This window comes from Branchiostoma belcheri, unplaced genomic scaffold, assembly GCF_001625305.1.
Source record: "Branchiostoma belcheri isolate BF01 breed outbred unplaced genomic scaffold, Haploidv18h27 scaffold19, whole genome shotgun sequence".
NCBI classification, from domain to species: domain Eukaryota; kingdom Metazoa; phylum Chordata; class Leptocardii; order Amphioxiformes; family Branchiostomatidae; genus Branchiostoma; species Branchiostoma belcheri.
Window position 1 is genome coordinate 537755 of NW_017803379.1, and position 21978 is coordinate 559732.

General features: G+C 44.5%; 2 protein-coding genes across 2 annotated transcripts; one reads left to right on the forward strand and one right to left on the reverse strand.

The window, feature by feature from the left end:
• Nucleotides 1-1045: 1045 nt before the first annotated feature.
• Nucleotides 1046-4761, reverse strand: LOC109468023 (NF-kappa-B-repressing factor-like). Its single transcript, XM_019766229.1, has 4 exons — nt 4543-4761; nt 4202-4280; nt 3906-3963; nt 1046-3308 (listed from the first exon to the last, which is right to left on the reverse strand). The coding sequence occupies exons 1-4, from the start codon at nt 4710-4712 to the stop codon at nt 1408-1410; spliced, it is 2208 nt and encodes a 735-aa protein (XP_019621788.1). The 5' UTR covers nt 4713-4761; the 3' UTR covers nt 1046-1407.
• Nucleotides 4762-6920: 2159 nt separating this feature from the next.
• Nucleotides 6921-21038, forward strand: LOC109468065. The gene is made up of 13 exons (XM_019766300.1): nt 6921-7337; nt 12937-13077; nt 13557-13762; nt 14856-15000; nt 16231-16422; nt 16826-16965; nt 17649-18030; nt 18273-18475; nt 18816-18967; nt 19395-19637; nt 19923-20085; nt 20312-20444; nt 20795-21038. Exons 1-13 carry the CDS (start codon nt 7217-7219, stop codon nt 21034-21036), a joined length of 2463 nt encoding a protein of 820 aa, XP_019621859.1. The 5' UTR covers nt 6921-7216; the 3' UTR covers nt 21037-21038.
• The last annotated feature ends 940 nt before the right edge of the window (nt 21039-21978 follow it).

Genomic DNA, 21978 nt, shown 5'->3' on the forward strand with positions numbered 1-21978 from the left:
GTCCAGAGTAACACAACTCATGACTAAGCATGTCAGTAGTGAGTGGCTACAATGATGATGAAGCATGCCATGAGATGCACCAGTGTTTTCATACTGATGATAGTGTCAATAGACTTTTGAAATGGTTTACTACAGCAGATGACACATCATGTTTTGAGTTATTTTTAGATAGAGACTGAATTAGTTGACAAAGAAACATTCCATTATAGGCCTCTTTGGTAGAACTGTTACATGAAAGAAGTGGTCCTGGTAAGGCTGTTTGATTTATTGATTAAATTTCTGGTGTTTTGCAGATTCCTTGAACACTACAATTTTTTTATGCCTAGCAAAGATAGCACAGAAATTATGAAATAGCTTTTTTCTGGTTCTTTTTTGTTCATTGACCTATAAAATGTTTGGTCACATAGCATCTTTATTGTAGACTGCAGGTTTCTGTGTCAGTCGTGTAGTCAAGGAAGCTTTGCATTTATCACAGAAGTGATCAACATTTGAAAACTTGTTCAGATATGGTAGATGCCTCTTCTTTAATTAAATTAGATAGCTTGGGCCATGCTGATTTGATTATATGGATGACATCCTCTGTGTACCTCATAACTGATGTGAAAAAAAAGTTGAGCCAAAGCAGGTTGCCCTAATATCTAAGTGGACCTCTAGTATCTTTGTTTTTTCCTTTCCACCCCATCCTTCACGTATAGGGTAGTTGTAGAAACAGTATAGTTTTACCTTTTTTTGGGCACGCTCGAAAATTGATGCATGCGCAGATGCCATCCATTTACCAGTAAAGTGCTTGCGACCTTAGTTTCAAGAAGTCATTTGGTGTGATACTGGTATGACTGGATACCTGCAAAGTTGTGTGTTACACTGAAGGGCGGTTATACCGGCTTACCTATTCAGATATCACCAAATGTAATTCAATGATTGTGCCTGCAATGCTCATGTAACACCAAATGTAAGTATTAGTTGATCAATAAAGTTTTCAACTGGACAATATTCTGTCTGTGCTTACTTATTATAAGGTATGTGTACATAGACAAGCTGCAAGATGTTTAATGAAAGTGTTTAATGAAAGTATGAATTAAACACAAAATTACCAGTGTAACATCAGTCAGAACATACTGCACAATCCATGTTTAAGTTACCTGCCTAAAAAGCGGACTTTAGAAAATCTATATCTTTAACAAGATGATGCCGACATACATTCCATGTACACAGACCCAAGTTGTGAACTCCTGGTAAAACAAAAGTTAATTCATATTTATCACTACAGTACACTACTCATATTATTATGGTATTTACAGTTGATAGCCACCTAGGTTCAAAAGGTGTTATGCATTTGTTATTTTACAGTTTTGGAGGTATATAAAATGTAGTTCATGTAGTATGTCATAGGTTAGAATTTACATCACATTATTGCCAACTGCTAGTCTGTGGCAGGGTGACCTCATATTTCCCATCCCCCACCACTGTGCCTAATTGCCCAGGACTGAACTGAGCCTGTGCCATCACGTCCTGGGCAGTTCTCTTCCTCCTGATGACCAGGTACCTCTTCTGCCCCTTCCCGTACGACCTGTGCTGCAGGTTGTACCTTCTGGCCATCTTGTGGATAGCCGCTCGCTCGTCTGAGGTCAACTCGGGAGAGAACACCAGGTCATCTTCCCTCCCGGACTGTACGTAATTCACAATGACTTGATTTGCTTCCTTTGCTGAGATCAGCTGTTTCTCTGCGAGTTCTGTGGCCGTGCCCAGTCCAGCACGCCTCTCCATGACGTCTACTTTGATGGGTTCAGCGATGCCCTCGCGGCCCTCCTTCCCTATCCCCCCTCCCGACCAGCCCATCTTGCGAAGCATCTGATTACCGATGTTCGTTTCTTTGATCTGCCCCTCCCCCTCTGTTTTGGTACCTAACACCTCTGTTCTTGTCAAAGCGTCTTCAGTTAATTCTGTCTTTCTGGGTTTGACTACAGGATTGGTTTGTCGAAGTTTGGAAAGTGCCGCTTCTGCTGCCAGGTGTTTAACGTCTTTGGACTTATCGGACCAAGCGTCTGCTACGATCATTTGGTTAATTCTCACGACACATTGATGCATGAGTATCCCATTTCTCAAGTTTCTCTTCGTATTGAATGTAACGTTCATCTTACTGAACTGGGCCGAGCTGTTGAGGATACAGATTGCGTTTTCTGCATTCTCATAAATGACAAAATCAGAGAGACTCTTGGTGCTAGAGAATCTTGGTTCCCAAGCCCCTGTTTTGGATTTTGGCTTATGGGGAGTATTAGAAGAATCAGTTGGTCCCTGCAAACTGTATCGGGGAAGGGTAGGGGGTAGAGGTACCTGCCTACCAGTTTCAGTTACATACTCCTCCCTAAGGTTACCCGTTTCAGTGTCAATTCTTGTGGCAATCCCTACTGACCTATGATATTTCAGCCTATCTAGTGCATTCTTGACTGCACTGGTTTTAGCCCCAACTTTACCCTTCCCGTATCCTCTTGCTAAATACACATCTTCCACATACAAGTCGCAGGCATACCCCGGGACACGTGCCCTGTCTGACTCTAACACAAATGAGGAGGAACTGGTCACCTCTGCTATCTTGTACAAGGGGTTTGCTCTGCATTGCTGAACACACTGTGTGAACACGTGCATGTGGTTTTCAGTGGCCCTGCTGATTTCTCCTAACCTACCACGGACAGCTCCAGCCAAACTGTTGAAGAAGCATTTCTTCCGTACCAATAGGGACCTTTGTACACAATTTTCGGGTAAAATGGAAGGTAGCACATTCGTGGATGGTGTGTCAGGCTTTACAAATGGTTTTCTTTTAGTGCCCAGACCAGCACGCCTCTCCATGACGTCCACTTTGATGGGTTCAGCGATGCCCTCCCGACCCTCCTTCCCTATCCCCCCTCCCGACCACCCCATCTTGCGAAGCATCTGATTACCAATGTTTGTTTCTTTGATCTGCCCCTCCCCCTCTGTCTTGGTACCTAACACCTCTGGTGTGTCAGGCTTTACAAATGGTTTGCTTATAGAAGTTGAAGTTGTACTGCTTTTTACATCACTACCAGCATTACTTATTCCCTGAACCTCAGTTCTACTTAACATTGATGAACAACTGGTAGATGATGTGCTTGGCTTATCAGAAAATGTAGATCCCCCCTCAGGCTGTTGTTTTGTCGGTGGCTGTTCTTCACTCTTCCTTCCCTCCTCCCCAAGCACACCCCCTGACGTGAAGTTGATCATCTTCTTCAAGTCGATGTGCTTCAGTCTCTTGTGGGGAGGGTCACTTGGGGTTTTCAAGTCTCTCTTACCACCTAATGGAAGGAAAACAGCAATTTGAACCTTCTGTTGTCATGCCTAAGTGAGCTTGTTTTGTCATCTTTTTGTACTTTTTTTTACAGCATTTTTTCCTAAGTGTTCAAGACCTCCATAAACTACATGTATATATCCAAGTTTGAAACAAAATTATGGAAATCTTTTAACACTGTTCTTCACATTTACCACTTGTGATGAGGAAATTATGTATCTAACATACATGTACATGTACATGGCTGTAGCAAGTACAATTATCTTTCCATACATTGTAGGGATGGGAGTAAGCTTGCACAGGACTGAAAATGTGCAATTTGTTGACACATTTTGAATAACTGAGCAAAAACTGAGCTCAATACAATGCATCAAATAAATTCATACTCCAATTTCTTGGGGATGGTACTAGTATTCTATCCTATACTCATGTTACTTTGGAGACTCAGCTACCAAGCAATTCCAACAGAAACTGTACAAACATAATTTCTTGTGACTCCGGGTTGTGACGAGTCACAGTTGAAGAGGGAGGGGGGCATGTCTCTCCACCCATCCCTGACAGACATACAGAAAGAAGGAAGACTTGCTGGCCATTTACCTCTTACCCATGCTGCCTCCGTCATTTCTGTTTCTCTGGCTGTTGTCTTGTTGGTCTGCTGATGACTGAAACAGTCAGAGAACACAGGTCAATAACTGCTGAGGTGTACAAATATTTCAACCACTTGTAAGATAATCTGTCAGACTTCAACGTCATATGAATGCATAAAAGTATAAGCCATAAAACAACGAAACATCAAAAATGTCTGCTACCCAAAGATCATTCATTACCATAACTTTCTCCAAAGTTAATAATATGAGTATAATTATAAGACTAGTACTACAATACTACATATGTAAGTACCTGAGGAAGTTCTGGTTTCTGGAATTCTGGCATACCTGCTGCCATCTCCTTTACTCTCTGTTCTACCACAGGGTTGTATCTGAGGGAGAAAGTACAGCGTTGAGCTACTAATATTTCTGTGTGAAACTGTCATGATAAACAGCCCACCCAAACAAAGGAAATGATACTCTGTGTAATATCTGTGTATATTGCCGTGGAAATAAAGACGATACCGGTCTCACGAAAAGTGGAAACTTCAGCATTTAAGATGAGTAAGGATCATCAGATTTTATAATTTTTTTTTGCACTCCACTTTGTTCTGCCCACGCCGGGTCATGGGGGAGGGGGGCCTGGGAACCGACCTGCATCCCAGGAACTCCATGTTGGCCCAGACGTTGGACAGACACACCAACTGGTCCTCTGGATGTTGGTCCCAGTTGTGGAGGATAAACTTCTTCCTGGCGTCCCACTGGACCGGGCTCTCCCACTGATCCCGCACGGTTTTGTCAAGATGCTTCTCTACGTCCGCCATCGTTCCACTGTCTCGCACCGGCGTTCACGATCCTGGGCACGAGAGCGTGCTGTGGTGATTTTGGCAACGCCTCTGGAGCGAGCCGCTTGTTGCCAATGCGATTCCACAGGTTGCGTGCACAGCATGGGTGCGCTATTAAACCTAGTCTCCACCAAAATCTTTTGCAGCAGGCGAAATAAATAGTAGAAATCGGCCTAAAAAGAATGTAGCTCGCCAGGCCAGGGGAGTTGGCCTACAGGCAAACTGGGCCCACTATGGTCGGTCAACCCTTCCCATTTTCGTATGTGGATAATTGAACGAACAGGCCCGTTGGAACTTTTAGGTGCGTCAACAAGGATTCCGTTGAACTTTAAATCTTTTTGTTTTACATTGCATTATCTTAATTGTGAGGGACACAGTCTTGACTGAAGTGCACTTTGATTCCGGCAGGAGGGGCTGTTAAACTGTGACCATCCCATGAATGCGTATGCCATAATGAGCTGCACTTTCTCACGTGATACATCTTTTGACGTCTTTTCACATCTTTATACTGTTAAGCCTTTACTGATTAACTTGATTATATATATATATATATATATATAACAGTCAACTACGTATTACGACCACGGAATACTAGTACCCATTTATATTGATTGATGTTTGACGTCTGCTGAAACGATGCCAATTCAGCTTTTACGGCCGTTGTCAGTCACGGAATGAACATTAAATTTAACAACAGATCCACAGAATTGTCTTTCAAACCGGTTTTGTTTGTATTTTGAAACATCATTTGTAAGCTGATTGAAATTTGGGTTTTCCCAGGGGCTTCCTTTGAAGCTGCAGTTGTTTGTACATTTTCCGTATACATGGCATCGTTTTGAACTGTTGTTTTTTTCATGCAGATTCTGCGTGTGTTAACAATATTTCTTTTCAGCTACTGAGTATTCTCATTTCAGCACCACCCATGACTAAACTATGAGAATGGGATAAACCCCCCGAAAAGAAGACGGGGAATTTCGTGACCTTTAAGCATTTGTGGCTTTCTAAACTGTTTTCGGTGTGAGTTTTTGTGAGTAATTTCTCGGTGGAAGTAATCCTGTTTGTCAGTCAGGCCAGAACGACCGCTCCAGACGCTCACTTTAAATTTGTTTTCAGAAAAAAAAAAGGATTATGGTATCTTGTTTTTCAAGTGTGAAATAGTATTTCTATATCCCAAAATAATCAAAGCTTAAAGATTTTCAAATTGCACAAAATAGAAATGATAAAAGATAGTAGCGTGCTATCCTGACGGTGACCCAAAAAAATATACTCCGCTACGTCGGAAAAGTGCAAGAAAAACTGGCCAGGCATTGAAGTAATATGATCAGTTATCATCATGGAGTCAATTGTCTCTTTATCACGCTAATGTGATGTATGTGGTTTTTTTTTGTCTAATTTGCAGCAAAATTACACATTTCTCTCTTTTCTGGGGTAGTTGTGTGTCAAAAAAACGAGGCAACCACTTGGGCCAAAAAAATGTTGCGATCTTTCATCCTAACATCTGCTTAAGATTAGTTTAATTCATCCTTTAGCATTTTGGCATTGTTAGTTCCTGAATAAGAGCATTCCTAGGGCTTAGCCTGATAACGGGCTTATCCACGGTTGACATACAGCACTTCGTCCGGGAGGGAACGGTTGGGCCGTTACCATGGCAACATATTTCATCGTCAAACAATTTGGCACAAAATGAAACATGTACAAGAATGTCCGAAAGCGGAAATATATACAGTTGCGATCGATTGAAGAAAGATTACAGAGAAACGCAGACGAACGTCGTGGTACACGCACGATCCTCTTGCATTACGCGTCTCGTGTGCATTTTTATCGTCTCATGCAATTTCTTAAGTCTATCTGATCATGTGCAATTTTTTTCAGTGACATGGCGATGACACATATTGATCCAGTTCTGTGCCATAGTTTTCTTTTGAAAAAAAAAATGATCCCTACGAATTCATGGGGTTTCATGGAATTAAACGTCCAAAACTGAATACAGGATGAGACCTGCTGACCGACTGTGAGTCTAACTAAATCAATACATGGAAAGTGACCGGAGATCCCAGCCGCCACTCCAGTGATGAGGGTCTAATTAATGAGATAGATGGCGAGGTGTCTTTTGGGGAATAAAAGGTCGCAGTGTCCGGGCAAATCGCGCCTGTTTCATAATCATTAGTCCATTACCGATGCGTGTGTTCGGACCGACCAGGGTCGCGGGGGGCAGAGGCGAACGGACGGATGCAGCGGACAACAATGCCTCCACATCCCGCCCGTCATCACCATGCACGGCGCGCCCTCCGCATTCGCCAACAGGATTAATTACTTCCACCAATCTGCACTTGCAAATAACACGTGGGGGTGGGACTGAATAAGCAAAAAAACTACTGCCGCGCTGCGGAAATGTACCAGCCAACATCGCAGGACTTAGAGGTTTGCAAATGTCAAACGCATAACAATTACAGGACGGCTGAGACATCGTAGCGGAACAGACAATGCTGGAGAAGTGTCTATCTTCCTGGATTTATCTCTCATTCTGCGTGTTTCTCCGTGTGGCGGTTTTGCATGGCGGTGTTTTCGCGGAGGACGATGTGCCGACGCCTGCGCCGAAAACCGGTGAGCGCGATCAATATGTTTCAATCACTTCATATCATCGAACTGACCCACTTCCACACATGAATATATGTAATATAATTTCATGACAAAATGCTTCATAACATTGTACTAAAAATATGCTTCTCATCATGTAATCTCCATCGGTAACGTAGTAGAGTTACATGCATGTCTTCCTCTCTTTTTGTCTGGTGTCGTCGTTTTATTCTTTTTGGAGAGATGATCATTGGGCGAATTTTGTACATCAAATATTTGCCAAAACAAAGACCAGATTTTCTCAAATGGTCGTGTGAGCAACGTGAATGTTTCGTTGTTTTTTTTTTGTCCATTCTTGGCAAACAAACAAACGAAAAACAACGTTACAGGACTGGACTGCAAACTACGTGTCTAGCAAGTTTATCCTACAAGAATAATGGTTCTGTGCCGAACGGAACATGTACAGATTCAGAGAACCTCGACAGAAGTGCCAACCAAGACTTGGGTGTTGGCCAACATGGCTTTGTTGGTCAGTCTTGCGGCACAGACTCCATGGCTCTCTCTGTGACGCTTGTTTCCAACAGCATATTCAAAGAAAAAAGCGCACTGCAGTGAAACTATGCAGCTACATAATAACCTCGTTGTAGCAAACATAATATAGTTGAGCAAATATATGACTAGACTGACTATTAAATTTACTGGTCAACATCTTCCTCAATTGTAGAGAGTTGTTTTGTCCCATGTTATAATGGTTTACCATTCGGAAGGGAAAGAAACATAAAGAGCTTCTCAGAAACTTTAGTATATTTCATACACCGCATATATGTCTGCTAGGGCTCATTGAAATATCAAATAGCAGGCAATGGGCTCTTCAAAAGACAGCAGTAGGAGGGTGGGAAGTGTGTAACTTTGTGAACTCATTGAAACCGAATCTCAACTCGATCTTCACCGTGTGGTGAATGGCATGGTAGAGACTATAGTTCTTGCATTAACACACATATCCTCCAACTGGAGCAATGGCAGCAGCTTTCGTCAACAAACACACAACTGTGGCTGTTATATACTCAGGAACCAACAGAAATACTACACAAGGCAGTGCGGATCGACGATATAATTCGTAAACTTTATTGATTCCCCAATATGTGAAAGTGACATCCACGCCCTTACAAAATGAGGTTTAATGTTTTCCGAACACTTACTTCCCAGGAAAGAAACAGTATTTCGTTCACACAAAGTAAATAGGCATCAAAGTAGAATATTAATACTACGTTAACGTTAAGGCTGCGTTCTGATGACGGGTTTACGACAGCATACACTGGGAAATCCTTGTACAGTTGTGGTTATGTCCACGGTGCTATATGTATGTCGCACAGACTTTGACTGTCTCGTAGTTGTCGTTCTGTCATAGCAAACAGGTTTGTACTGCCATCTGCCATGTGTAAGGGTCTGTATGGACGTTATGTATGTGGATGGTTTTTGTTTCAGTCATGAACGACCATCATCTCGAGAAAAAACGGACAGGCAAGCAATTCTGAGCTTTTCTCTGGATTTCTGGTTACCCAACCTCCCGAGGCAGGGTCGGTGGCGCGGTATTCTACACCTTACCGCGCCACCGACCCTGCCTCGGGAGGATGTGGTTACCATGGTCTAGTTATTGTGCCCATTTCTGTAACTCACACAGAAATCACTAAACAAACTCAGCACACTCAGAAGTCTTTTGGTTTCAGAAGGAAGTCAAAATTATCACTCATCAAGTACGTTGTAATGTCATATAAAACAGAATGGAGCCTGCTTGTCGACGAAAATAAGTCTAGAAAAGGCAGACACTTCATTGACGTAATCACGTCCCGCAGGGACACATTCTCTCTCTTGTTTTCCATAATTTACTCCGGGGGTAGTTGTGTCTTTGTGCGCACCCAGAGGTTCCAGTCCATTTGATTCACATCTCGCTGAGTCCCAGTGTTCGCCAGTGTCAGTCCCCCATGGTACGGACTCTCCTCAAATGTCAACCGGACTATAAAACTCAGTCTGACCTTTCACAGATGACCAGTGGAGGTGGGGGATCTTTTGCCCAAGTGTCTGTAAATTAAACCTATAATTGACTGTTCTGATGACCGTTTCAATTGGTCCCTTTAGACTCTGGTCTTCTTTTTTTCTAAATTTTGCTCATTTGTTCACAAACGCCTTCTTTTACGTAAATCGTTACAATTTGTCATGAAACAACTGAGTTTATCAGTTTAAGGTTGGGTTTAGGGACGCGTTTATGGGGGTGGGAGAGTTTTGTAACACCTTCGACAAAGAGAAGGCTTAGAACATAAAAGAAGGCAGGAGGGAAAAGCAGAAGAATTGAATGTACTTAATCTTCATGAAATGTGCTTTATAAAAGTGTTTTATTTGTGACATTGGGTGGAATTCGGGTCAGCGAGACGACACTATACGGCGAGAATTTATAGCCTAAAAATAGACCGTCTAACAAAGCTTTATCCATCCTTTCAGGACGCTGAATTCGGCGGCAAAACGTAAAGGAACTATCCCAATCCTTTGGAGATAGAATTGGCCGCCAAGTTACCGCTTAGTAGAAAGCTGTATGTTGCCAAGTAATCTCTTACATATATTTTCTCGTGAGAAACTGTAAAATAATCTAAAGATACATTTTTTATGATACTCCGTGACCGTATGTAAACCGGCCTGCGTCAAATCCCTCGGCAACAGAGATTAATCCTTTCCGTAAACCGACAAGTTTTTTCCTGTGTTAGCCTGACCTCTTCAGTTGACACGCCCTAGTTTTCCCTCGCACTGCTGCATTCAAGTGCATTGTGTGAGGATTCCGGCCGTCCAGACGGTTCAGAAAGACAGATGCCTGGCGTCCGGTAGCCAGTAGCCTAACTCTGGAGGTGGAACTAAAAAAATGCCAAAGAAAAACTCGGCCTTTTCACAGAACAGCCAGCTGACAGCGGTTTATACAAGAGATAATGAAGGAGCTATTTATAGCGTCCGTTCCTTTGTCGACTTGATTGATGTCCCTTCTGTCATTTTTCCTTCTATTTTTTCCATGCAGGTTCTGTCGTCGCCTAAAAATAGCACCAAGTCTACTCTTGCTTGTTGAAACTGGCGAGGAATATTCTTAATCTAATCCGTATTGTGATGCCAAATGAGTCACATCAAGTCCAGAAACATTAGTCTTTTGAGTACTTAAAATGATTTTAAGGAAAATTCAGCTGTCACTTTTTTTGGGCGCGGGAAGGGTGACGAAACACGACACGAGCTTTGTAAAGTGGGGACAATGTGTGCACTGGCCTATCGCTGAACGGATTAACTGTTTTGTAACAACGCCATTGAAAATGCAAAATCTAGTCTGTGGTAAGAATAAAGTTGCGAGTTTCGTAACTGATGCAAATTGAGCAAAAACAAATGTAATACGTACTATACAATATTGAGGATTTGCTTGCTCAAGTGCAGTGCGTTATGGCTAATCATAGCAGATTTAAGACATAGTCTCAGTGTTTCAAGCGTGTTTTGCAACATTCAGTACGTCTTTCTAGTGTTGCACATTTTTAATGCTTCGCGTAAAACATTGCGCCGTTTCCTTACGTCTGCTTGGAGGTAACACCTGTTAAGCTGTGTTCTTATACCAAGTGATCTCCAAGCAGATCTTACGGTGGCAAGACAGAATCCATTGGCCAAAGGAGTGTGCTTTAGCCACATTGTTGTATTGTTCCTTTTGTGACACATGTTTCAGGATGATAACACACCTGTTTCTTGGACAGTATCAAAGAGGCACAGGACAGAATGAGTCCGACGTAATGCGACTAGTGAACAAACAACGCCAAGGAGATTCAATTTTAAGGCCCTTGACAAAACGAACACAAAGCACGTCGCCGGTTTACTTCCACAGACTGCCTCTACCATAGGGACCGCCATCATGCCTCAACTAACGTGTCCTTCGGCCATGACGTCACGCCTCGAGCATGCGCAGTCTCCCATCTACCGTATCGCCTGAGAGGAACACAGAAATGGCGGCTCGTGCTTCCTGACTCAGATGCCAGCGGCTCGCGCAAGTCTCGCCTAGCAACCCCGCCGTCTTCCAACAACTTTAAACCCTTTGCGGCGGCAAATATTTACGATAACTTGTGACTCTCTGCCAGAGCCAACAACAAACACTCCGACATTTACTGCCTCCTCCAATAGATGATCATACAGAGGCTACAAAGATGCTGACAAAGAGTCCTGTAGAGACGGCGTAAGGCTGGAGATGTACCGTCAAAGGCAGCCCAGTAGGGGAGGTTTACGTTTCAGATACTAAACGTTATGAGGTCATCTGTGAAGTGGGAGGTCTCTAGAGGGCTTGAATAAAGTTCTTTTGAGAGGACGAGATACTTGAATTGTTAGGAAATCAATTGCAACCCAATTGTTCTAAGAACTTCAACAAAAGAAGGAAATTATTTCTTTTATGTTCAAAGCAATGCGAGGGTGACCTAGAGGAGCGGTAAAGTTTCAAAGGAAAGTTTATCCTGAGTTCATCTGAAAACCGTTGACTGTTTGTTACTCGTTTCCCGGCAGCCGATTCTCCATGCCAGCCGTGCCCGGTTTCAAATGCTGAAGTTCGGACAAACGTTTTCAATCGAATCCGCAAGAATCATTGGTCGCGTTTCTCTTTCAAGCCGAAAATCTTCCAGAAATTTATTGTGGCTGCGGTCTTTGGGGGAGCGCTCTCTGTAATAATTAACTTTGCCTCACCATTGAAAGTGCTGCGGCCCATTCAGGAGGGTAATCCCGTTTTTTCACGGAGCTTGCCGCCGGTCTGGGGGGCACGACGGCAGGACCGCCCGGGGAACACGGCAACCCGCCGGTCATACATAAGTGCCTGAAGACATGGGAGATGGGGAGTAACTTCGGTATAGGAAGAGAAACCGCCAGACTACATGACGCGAGTGACTTGCTTCAAACAACAATTGCAACAATTGTTGGCCAGAATAGAGTACTACGAGTATTAGGTATCTCTACCTATCTTTGATGTCGACGTCGCTATACACACTTATATTGATTGGCATTGGCATATATATAAGAATGTCGCTTTATCGAAATGAGAATGCTACTGTAATTGCAACTGCAACAGTTTTATTATGCTCTGTCCTGACTGTTATATTTTGCTTCCTTTCCTTTCATTTAATTGTTTTCTTTGGCGAACTTGCAAGTATTGGATTAAGCATCACAGTTCCCAGAGTTGACCCATTGCCCTTTTCACCTTTTGTATTTCACGGTGATTTTCGCTGCCAATGCAGGACCGCACCTCTCGTCACCCGACTGTACAATCGCGTTATCCATGACCATAAACACATTTACTTCCTTCGGACTTTCCTCAGCCAGAGTTCTGAGAAACCTAGATTAGATCAAGCAGATTGCTGGCAACACAACCAAGGGCGCACAACGTTAGGATGCATATATGGGAGTTTTATCTGGGTAACTTTTCGCCCCAAAGGGTTAAACAGTAAATCAGCTTTTGCTATCAGTGTGATTGTAACGTTTAGCAAAGCACAATCACAATGATATCGCTGTTTAGAATCGTAATTAATTACTTTGTAAGAATGTTCCCTCAAATTTCTTCCAACAATGTGCCCTTCCACAGTGTTGTCCTGCGACTTCGAGAAAAGTTTGTGCGGTTTCAAGCAGGACAGAGCGGACGATTTTGATTGGCTGCCGAGGCGCGGGAAAACGCAAACCGCTGGGACGGGGCCGGCGGCGGACCATACCAAGGGGGACATCACGGGTGGGTACAGGGTGTCTGTAGATGATGTCATAGATGCCATGTCGGTTGAGTTTGCATCTATAGTTGTTATAATTACTTGACCGTAATCACACATACAGCTTCAAGTTTACCTGCATGGCTACTTTTAGGTTTAACCATCCAGCATGGCGGGCAATACTTACGTCATGATCACGTGAGTGCAAACACCTGTAATGTATTTGCAAGCTGGTTTGCTTACTCGTACATAAAGAACATAGAAACATGCTGTTGTGTTGACAATGTCTTGTACAACGTCATGGTGACTGGATCTATATATTCCTAGTTAAACTAAGTTTTCTTGTTGTATTTGTTGATGCCAATTTTCAGTTTCTGTTGCTATTTTAATACCTTTTCGTGGTCAGAAAAAAAGTTTCTTGGTCAGAAAAAAAGAGCAAACATGACTCGGTTCTTCAAAATTCTCAACTGTCTTTATCATCAACATTTCCAAATACTTTTTTCAGGTCGATATTTTTTCATCGAGTCCTCGGCACCGCGGCGGCCGGGGCAGGTAGCCCGGCTCCTCTCGCCCATGCGCCCGGCCGACACCGCGCAGCACTGCCTGGCGTTCTACTACCACATGTTCGGGATCGACACCGGGGAGCTCACCGTGTACGTGGAACAGGACGGCGTGCTGGGCAGTCCTGTGTGGACAATGGCCGGCAACCAGGTAGGCAGCAAATGAGAAAATTTGCATAGCAACTTCCTCTAACTTGTTCGGTGTAATGTAGCCAGCTGACGCCGCGCCGCGTACCTGCGAAGCTGGTGTGTTGCGCCGAAGGGCGGTTATACCGGCTTTTGCCCGGCTTCAATTTCACAGCAATCATGATTTTCTCACGAATCTTTTACCTGTTAGTCCTAATATTTCAGGCCTTGTCGTCACCATATCGCCAGGTTCTGTCATTTTGTTCATGTGTGCCGATACTCTGAGTCTGCGCCCTCGGGAATCTGAAGACCTTGAACCTACCGGGTATGTGTGCCGTGATTCACGGGCCTGCAATTCGGTCATGGTCACGGAAATCGTAATTTAACGGCTGGCTTTTGTCTGCTTTATTTCCGCCAAAAGGCCAGCACTCTCGAAGACCCCACACCAACTCCCCGACTCGCAGCCCTGCAAAACAACACCCATTGAAAACTAGAGAACCCACAGTCACAAGGCGGCATTGAAAGTGAGGTCGTTCATCATCGATTCATTTCCCTCACTCTACCAGCCTGTCCTGATCGGGGCACGACGGCGTCTGTTGCATAATGTGCTCCTATAGAATGCATGTATTAACGTTTCCATATTTACCACATTTTGATAGCTAAATCCATTATGACACAGCAGACACACTCGGTGTAGATCAGCGACATCGCAGACCAGATAGAAAACCAGAACACTGATCAAAACCTCAAACCTACGAATGCATGCAATTTACATCAAAGCTATGCGAACTCCAAAATAAAGCAACCTAAGTTATTTGGGGCTTCTGAATGCTTTGCACCATAGCCCAGAGTCAGACGTTTGGTTTGTACGTCTCAACACGAGTCAATGCAAACCCGTCTTGAACATATTTCCATGAAGCTGATATTATAATCGGCTATAAACTTTAGATTTTGCGAAATCGTTTGGAAAGTTCTGCCAACCACTGTCAATCTATCCTATATATAACTGATTTAAGGCCTTTTGACATTGCATCATGGCGTGCAGTGACGAAAAAGATAGACAGACAGACAAGTCAATCATTTTATGAGGATCCTGACCAAAGTGATTCTGTTGCCAGGGCAACCGGTGGAACTACGCCCAGGTGACCATCGAGCCGACCGGCTTGTTCCGGGCGGTGTTCCAGGCGAACAGAGGGAAGGACTACCGGGGAGACATAGCCCTGGACGACGTGACTATCACCGAGGGAAAGTGCCGTGTGCCAGGTACGACACCATAAGACTTTCTTCGATATGCAGGTGGTGTATTATTCATCATTCAACAAGATAACAGGATTTAAGATAATCGTGTTTTCCTGAATCATAGAAATTGAGTCACACTGCGCAAGGGCATTGTTACCCAAACAAAGCAACTCAGATAGACTTTGAAAAGTCATCCTTGATAAATATCAGGCAACTGGATTAGAAATCTATCCAGTTGCTTGAGTAGAAAATCTCATTACGTGGATGTCTAACCTTCATCGACAAGCCACATATTGCACTTTTCCTTGTCAGACAGTGGAAAAGTGTGAAGCGAATATTTTCCCAGACACAAACAATCTAATCTCCAAGCAGATCATACGGTGGCAAGGCAGTATCCATTGGCCAGAGGAGTGTCCATTAGCCACCGAAGCTAATGGACACTCCTCTGGCCAATGGATACTGCCTTGCCACCGTATGATCTGCTTGGAGATTACAAACAATCTACCACGTGGTGTCTACGCAAAGGTCACACGACTGGCCAGGAATAAAACTGAGTTCTTTGTTACCGACCAGCCAAAACATGCTCTCACGTTGATTGATTGGGACCGTGGGAGGGCTGCTACGTCAGCACACGTCATCGGTAGTCAGCCGTGCATTCTCTGGGAAGCATGACCTGGAAGAGAACCGCGGTGGGATGTGTGTTAATGGAGAGTGACGCCAGTGAGACGTTCGCTCAAGTTCAGTGGAAAAAAAGACCACACAACCTCACAGTTGCTTTTTTGGTAGTTGGTCAGTCCAAGGACATTATATACAGTATAATGTTCTTGGTCAGTTACTGACAAACCTAGATCATCTCGGAGCTTCCCTACATATACACTTATGTTTAAACAAGGAGCTTCCATAGAATGTGCTTGGTTTAAACAAGGACAACGTCCTTGGTTTAAACAGTCACTGTACACTGAACAAAGAGACTCTTTTACACCAACAAGAGGTTCATTCAGCCGACGTTTCAGTGATCGACCTAGTGTACTGTGCAATGTGAACCAGTCAGATTTGCCCTGAGGAAGGTGACAGGCGGTCACCGAAACATCGGCTGAATAAACGTCTTGGTTCTGCAAAAAGAGTCTCTTTATTCAGTGACTTACCAACCTGATGAAACTATCCACGAATGCTGTCCACTGTCACACAGTTATAAGTACCCACCTACTGTTGGTGCCAAAATAAGAAAGTTTCCGTCTTCGTTTAATACTTCAGATATCCCGGTTCGGCTTGTCAGCCTTGACCCTAGCTCGACCACGCCCTCTAGCGGCCGTGTGGAGGTGTTCCATGGCGGGGAGTGGGGGACGGTCTGTGACGACTCGTGGGGGAAGAGCCAGGCCGAAGTGGTGTGCCGGGAGCTCGGCTTTCCTGGAGCCGTGGAGGCGATCTGCTGCTCCCTGATTGCAGGTGCGTTTGTGGAACTTTCTTCTACAATTCCTTTACAATTCTTTTACAGTTCCTTTTCGTTGTAGCTTTGATATCAGCCTGGATGCCAGACTGTTTCCAGGCCTACATAGACCAGTTCCAGGACCAACATGCCCTGAAGGAAGCCAGAGACTCACTCAGTTAGGCCATGATTCTCATTCTGGGCCTAGTGTGTTATGGGTCTGGCATCCAGGCTAATATTCAGTTAAGAAGCGGGATTTAGGACTGACTCCAAACCATGGGATGTACACACTAGCAACTCAACAACAGCAACAACCTGCCTTGTCATGGATAAGGAATAATCTGTCTACTGACTATTGCCATTGTCTACTAGTCTAGTATCAGGAAGTGGCAATCCTTATTAACTATCTACCCTTTTCTGTAGGCCCCGGACGGGGGAAGATCTGGCTGGATAACGTGGAGTGTACGGAGAAGGAGGACTCTCTGTTACAATGTCAACACAACGGCTGGGGGGTGAGCAACTGTGGGCACGGCGAGGACGCCGGCGTCATCTGTCAGGAAAAGGTAGGTAATACTACTTCATGACGCCAGATGGCGCTGTACACAACATTCTCACCAAAAACACAAACATTACAAGAGGACATCACTCACGCTTCATCACCATTTCATGCAAGACAGAAGCATACAGAGCCAGTTATTTCCCTCGAACCGTCATCGAGTGGAACACACTACCAGGTACACTCATATCTTGCACATCCCTTGATGCGTTTAAGGCGGGATTGGCCAGTCACCTTGGCCTCTCCGCCAATACCCAGCTGTAGGGTTATTTTTGTTTTCTGGTGTGGCTTTTGTATATAGTTGCACATTTCGGTTTCTTCTTTTTGCAATTTATTATTTATAGATCATTTTTCATTTGTTTGTATATTTTTGTTGCGCACCACCACCTGCCACACCAGCTGCACCTCCTTCCCGGGACGTGATGTGCCGTGAGGCACTTTGTCCCGTATCATGTAGATGTAGATGTAGATGTACGGCAGAGGTTGCCGCCAACAACTGCTTTGTGAAATTAGACTACATCTCTGTGAAATCACTTGCTTGCCTATCCTTTTCATCCCTCGCGAGCCTTAAGACCAGTGTATAAATTGCTACATAGAAAAAAACAGTGCTCTTTCGTCGATACATCCATGTCAGTTTAAAAGTTCCAACGAGTTTTCACGACAAACTTACTGAATTTCATATTTCTACAGGTTATAATTCCAGAGAGCCAACATCTGATGAAGCCCTCCACAGACAGACCAGACGTGACCACGCTGTTCCTGCGCACGCCTCCCCGCGCGTTAAACATGACTGCACGGACCCTGCTGAAAACCACAACACGAGCAACAACGGACGTCCAGACCACAACCGCGACTGTTGTTGGTCCCTCTTCAACAAAATCACCAGACGATAGTACTAGTACACAACCACCGCTGCCAAACGCGCTTGGGGACGTAACCACAACGATGAGGTTACCGCATCGAAACGTAACTGCCTATACGCCTACACCTGCCCCTGGAAGTGTCAGAAATGTTATAAACCCCGTGATTCACGACCAGCCACAGGCACTGCAGCAGAGGCTAACGCCATCAGGTGAGTAGAAACAGACCAATTTTTGTAAACTAGATGTTGCTGTTGCTTAGACAATAAATATAGCTATTGTAATATTTCAGAGGTTTTAATACCAGCCGACGTACTACAGGCGACGCTATGAACACTTCTTTGATCCGTCATATCTAGCAATAATTTTTATCTAGATCAAATCCTACGCGGTGCATTGAGAAAGCTCCGCCCCTGAGGTGTCGCCAAAAATTGGACTTCTTCCTCCCTTCCAGACGTGGCGTCGTCCCTGAACGTGACGTGTTCGTCCGGCTCCATGGCGGTCAGGGCGCCGGTCTCCTCTCTCCGCGCGCTGGGGCTCGATCCCAGGAGACTGCACCTCAACGACCCACGCTGCCGTGGGAACGAGGACCCCGCCAAGACGGAGTACGTCTTCCGGATTCCGGGCGGGCTGTCGGCGTGCGGATCCGTCTTAACGGTAAACATTTCAGTCAGCTCTACGACATTTTGGTTCGGTGAGGGTACATAGCAACCCCTCCTGTAAACCACAACGTCTTTCTATAGACACAGCAAGGAACCCTGTTGCCCTGTTTGCCACCACACCAGGCTTTATAAAGGCCTTCATCCTACATGTCAAAAAGAGGATGTGTCTCAGTCGATGTTATCTCGTGTATAAAGACTACTGGTATATATCAAATAGGTCTAGAGGGTGATGAACTGTCCTCGGTCGTGTGAGACATACAGTAAGTTCTGGAGACACTTTATGGCGTCACCTTAAGAAGGATGAACTGAACTGACATCATGATCACTTCTTTCAGCAAACAGACAACAGTATTGTGTACCAGAACGCCATCCAGGGGTCGGACGGGGACGGGGTCATCACCCGCCGCCAGATCAAGCTCAACTTCACCTGCTCCTACAAAATCGACCTGACCGTCAGTCTGGCACAAGCTGTGCACCCCCTCCTCAGGTAAGTGGTTTCATCTGAAAGAGAAACGCCGTCGAAGTTGTGTGTGTTAGTAAGAATTTCGAAAGCTTCTTTCTGATGGTGAAGGTAATCTCCAAGCAGGCTCCCATGGTCGCAAGGCAGCACCCAACAGGCCTGCAGTGTCCGTTGCTTCGACAGCTATTAAATGGTCTCTGCTTGCTCACTGGATGCTGCCTTGCCTCCTTGGGATCTGCTTCCAGATTAAGTAAGGGTCTTAGATAGAAAAGAATGCAGGAAGAAGACATTCCCCAGAAAATTATAAACTGAGAAAACTTTCGTTGCGAAGGTATTTTTCATGGTAACATCATGGAAAGACGATGGGGCTTGACAGCAAGGTCACGAGATCCTTAACAAAATCTCAAAAATGTTTATCTTCAATTATTGAGAACGTATGATGTTGTTTTGACAGTACGGTGTCGTTTGCTGTTGACGGCCACGGCCAGTTCACCGCCACCATGGCGCTCTTCAAAGACGCCACCTACCGGATTCCGTGGGGAGAGGCACCCGTCATCGACGCCGGGGAGGCTGTGTATGTCGGTATCCAGCTGGACAGTGAGGGGGAAGATAAAGTTGTCCTAAACACTCGCACCTGCTGGGCAACCCCCACGAACAACCCCAGGGACGACGTCACTTTCAACATCATTGCTAACGGGTGAGAGAAGATCTTCAGTTAAAAACAAAAATCTACAGGGCGTCGTTTAAGAAAACTGTCTTGATTGCATGGTCACGGTTAACATTTTACCGCTTATCCTAGTGTTGCATTTTTATTCATAGTGATTGATCTGTAATAGATATGTTACAGGTGCGCCAAAAAACAGTTACTCAAGCAACTGGATATGATTTCATATCCAGTTGGAATCATATCTAGTTGCTTGAATAACTGTTTTTGGCGTATCTTATTACCTGGATGTCTAACCTTCATCGACGTACGTTACAGGTGCTCTTCTCAAAAGGATGGGTCGGTCCACGTCATGGAAAATGGGGTCTCGCTCCAGAGCAGGTTCCGAGTGCGCATGTTCCAGTTCATCTCCTCCCAGTCGGTGTTTCTTCACTGTGACGTGCAAGTCTGCAACAGGACCGACAGCGACTCGTGTAGACTGGTGAGGATCTTTTAAAACTTTGCTCTGCTTTAATTTGTGCACTATCTCCGTTTCAAAAGATCTAAACATAGAGGTCATTCGACGAAGTTGTTGCGAAAAAGTTACTCAAGCAACTAGATATAATTTTGGAAACGCCAGACGTTTGTTTCGGCGTATATTTTTACCGGCACCTGAATATCTAACCTTCACCGACGTATGAACGAAGTTGTTTCGTATTGCCTGACAGGGATGCGCCCCCTCGCGATTAAGACGCTCGCTGCAGATGGACAGGCTGAAGGACGCTCACATGATCAGCAGCGGACCAATCAAAAGGGCGGGTTCTGGAGAAGATGGCGGACCTCGACACGGGGACAAACGTCGTACGTACAATTATAATATTCAAATTTTTTCTACATATATCATAAACGGTAGTTATCGTTAATCGGAGTATGAGTGACTGCGCATACCTTTCCTTGGTGCTGAAAAACTTTCCCATCATTTCAACGTGTGATGACTAAGAGATATCAAACCATATCACCAGGCTTTTGTATGAGTCTTGTGTTGGAACATTTTACGACATTATGCAAGTCTTCAAACCTCCTCTGGCAAGCAAGATTATCATAATGCTATCTATAAGTTGAATAGGCCACAGCAAATTAGATACATATTACATGCTCATGGTAGAACAATATTTGAGACAAGCGTACTTTTCCTCTTTCCGTGCCTCCAGGTCCCTACGCGTACGTTAAACCGGGAGTTTACGTTCCTGTCTTACTCATCGTCATCATTCTTCTCTCCATCGCCATCGTGGTGACGGGAATGCTCAGCAACAGAAAGAAGCGCCCTCCAGCGGGTCCCCCCAAACTGCTGCGCGTTCGGCACATCCGGGTCCGCCCGGCCCCGCCAGAACGGGAGAAACCACCCGAGGAGAGGGAGGAGCAGGATGACGAGGATTTCGTCCAACTCATCTAAAACCTTTCAATGATTGCGACGATCGTTGAACTTTTTATCACTCCGTTATTGGCGTAATTTATATGTATGGATATCTATTTTGGCTACTACAATTCGGTAGAAGTTGATCAAACTGATGAATGGGTATGATCATGAGTGTATATAAATTTTAGTATAGCATTGTCTTTTGTAAGTGCGTGAATAAGTGCATTTTCGAATGTTGTGCACCTTACATTTTTCGTTAAGCAGTAAAATGAATTGCATATTACGCTATAAGAAAATGGGCCAGCTATGCTTGTACCTTCTGTTTTTTTACCTACCAGTATTTTGGAAAAGTTTGTGTGTCGAAACCTCCTAGTTCTCCCGAGTGTGTATCCCTTGTAGAAACCGTTTCAGAACTACCTTAATTTATGGATAGATCGGTGAATACAATGTAAGATGACAATGTGGGAGTCAGATATATTTCTGTGTTTGGTGTGTGTGTGTGTGTGTGTGTGTGTGTGTGTGTGTGTGTGTGTGTGTGTGTGTGTGTGTGTGTGTGTGTGTGTGTGTGTGTGTGTGTGTGTGTGTGTGTGTGCGTGCGTGCGTGCGTGCGTGCGTGTGTGCGTGCGCAAGGCGATTCGGGGAGATGGCGATATTTGAAAGACGTTCTGGAACGTCATTTACGTCACTGTGGAACGTCACCGTCATCTAGAGATGTGGAAAAGTAAACAAACCGAATACGGCGGAGAGAGCAGTGATCGGAAAAGTGTTCCGAGGCTTTCAGAAATCTTTTAGAGTTTTTCCTACCCGCAAAGATCGTCATAATGGGATGTAATTTATCCAAGACCAAGATTAGGCCATTAGATGTGCCTCTGTCCGATAATAAGTCCTGGTAAGTGAAAGTTGAGGTTAACAACATGACTATACTAACACATCCGTAAATAATTATATTCGGTTGACGAATGATTGAATATCAACGTT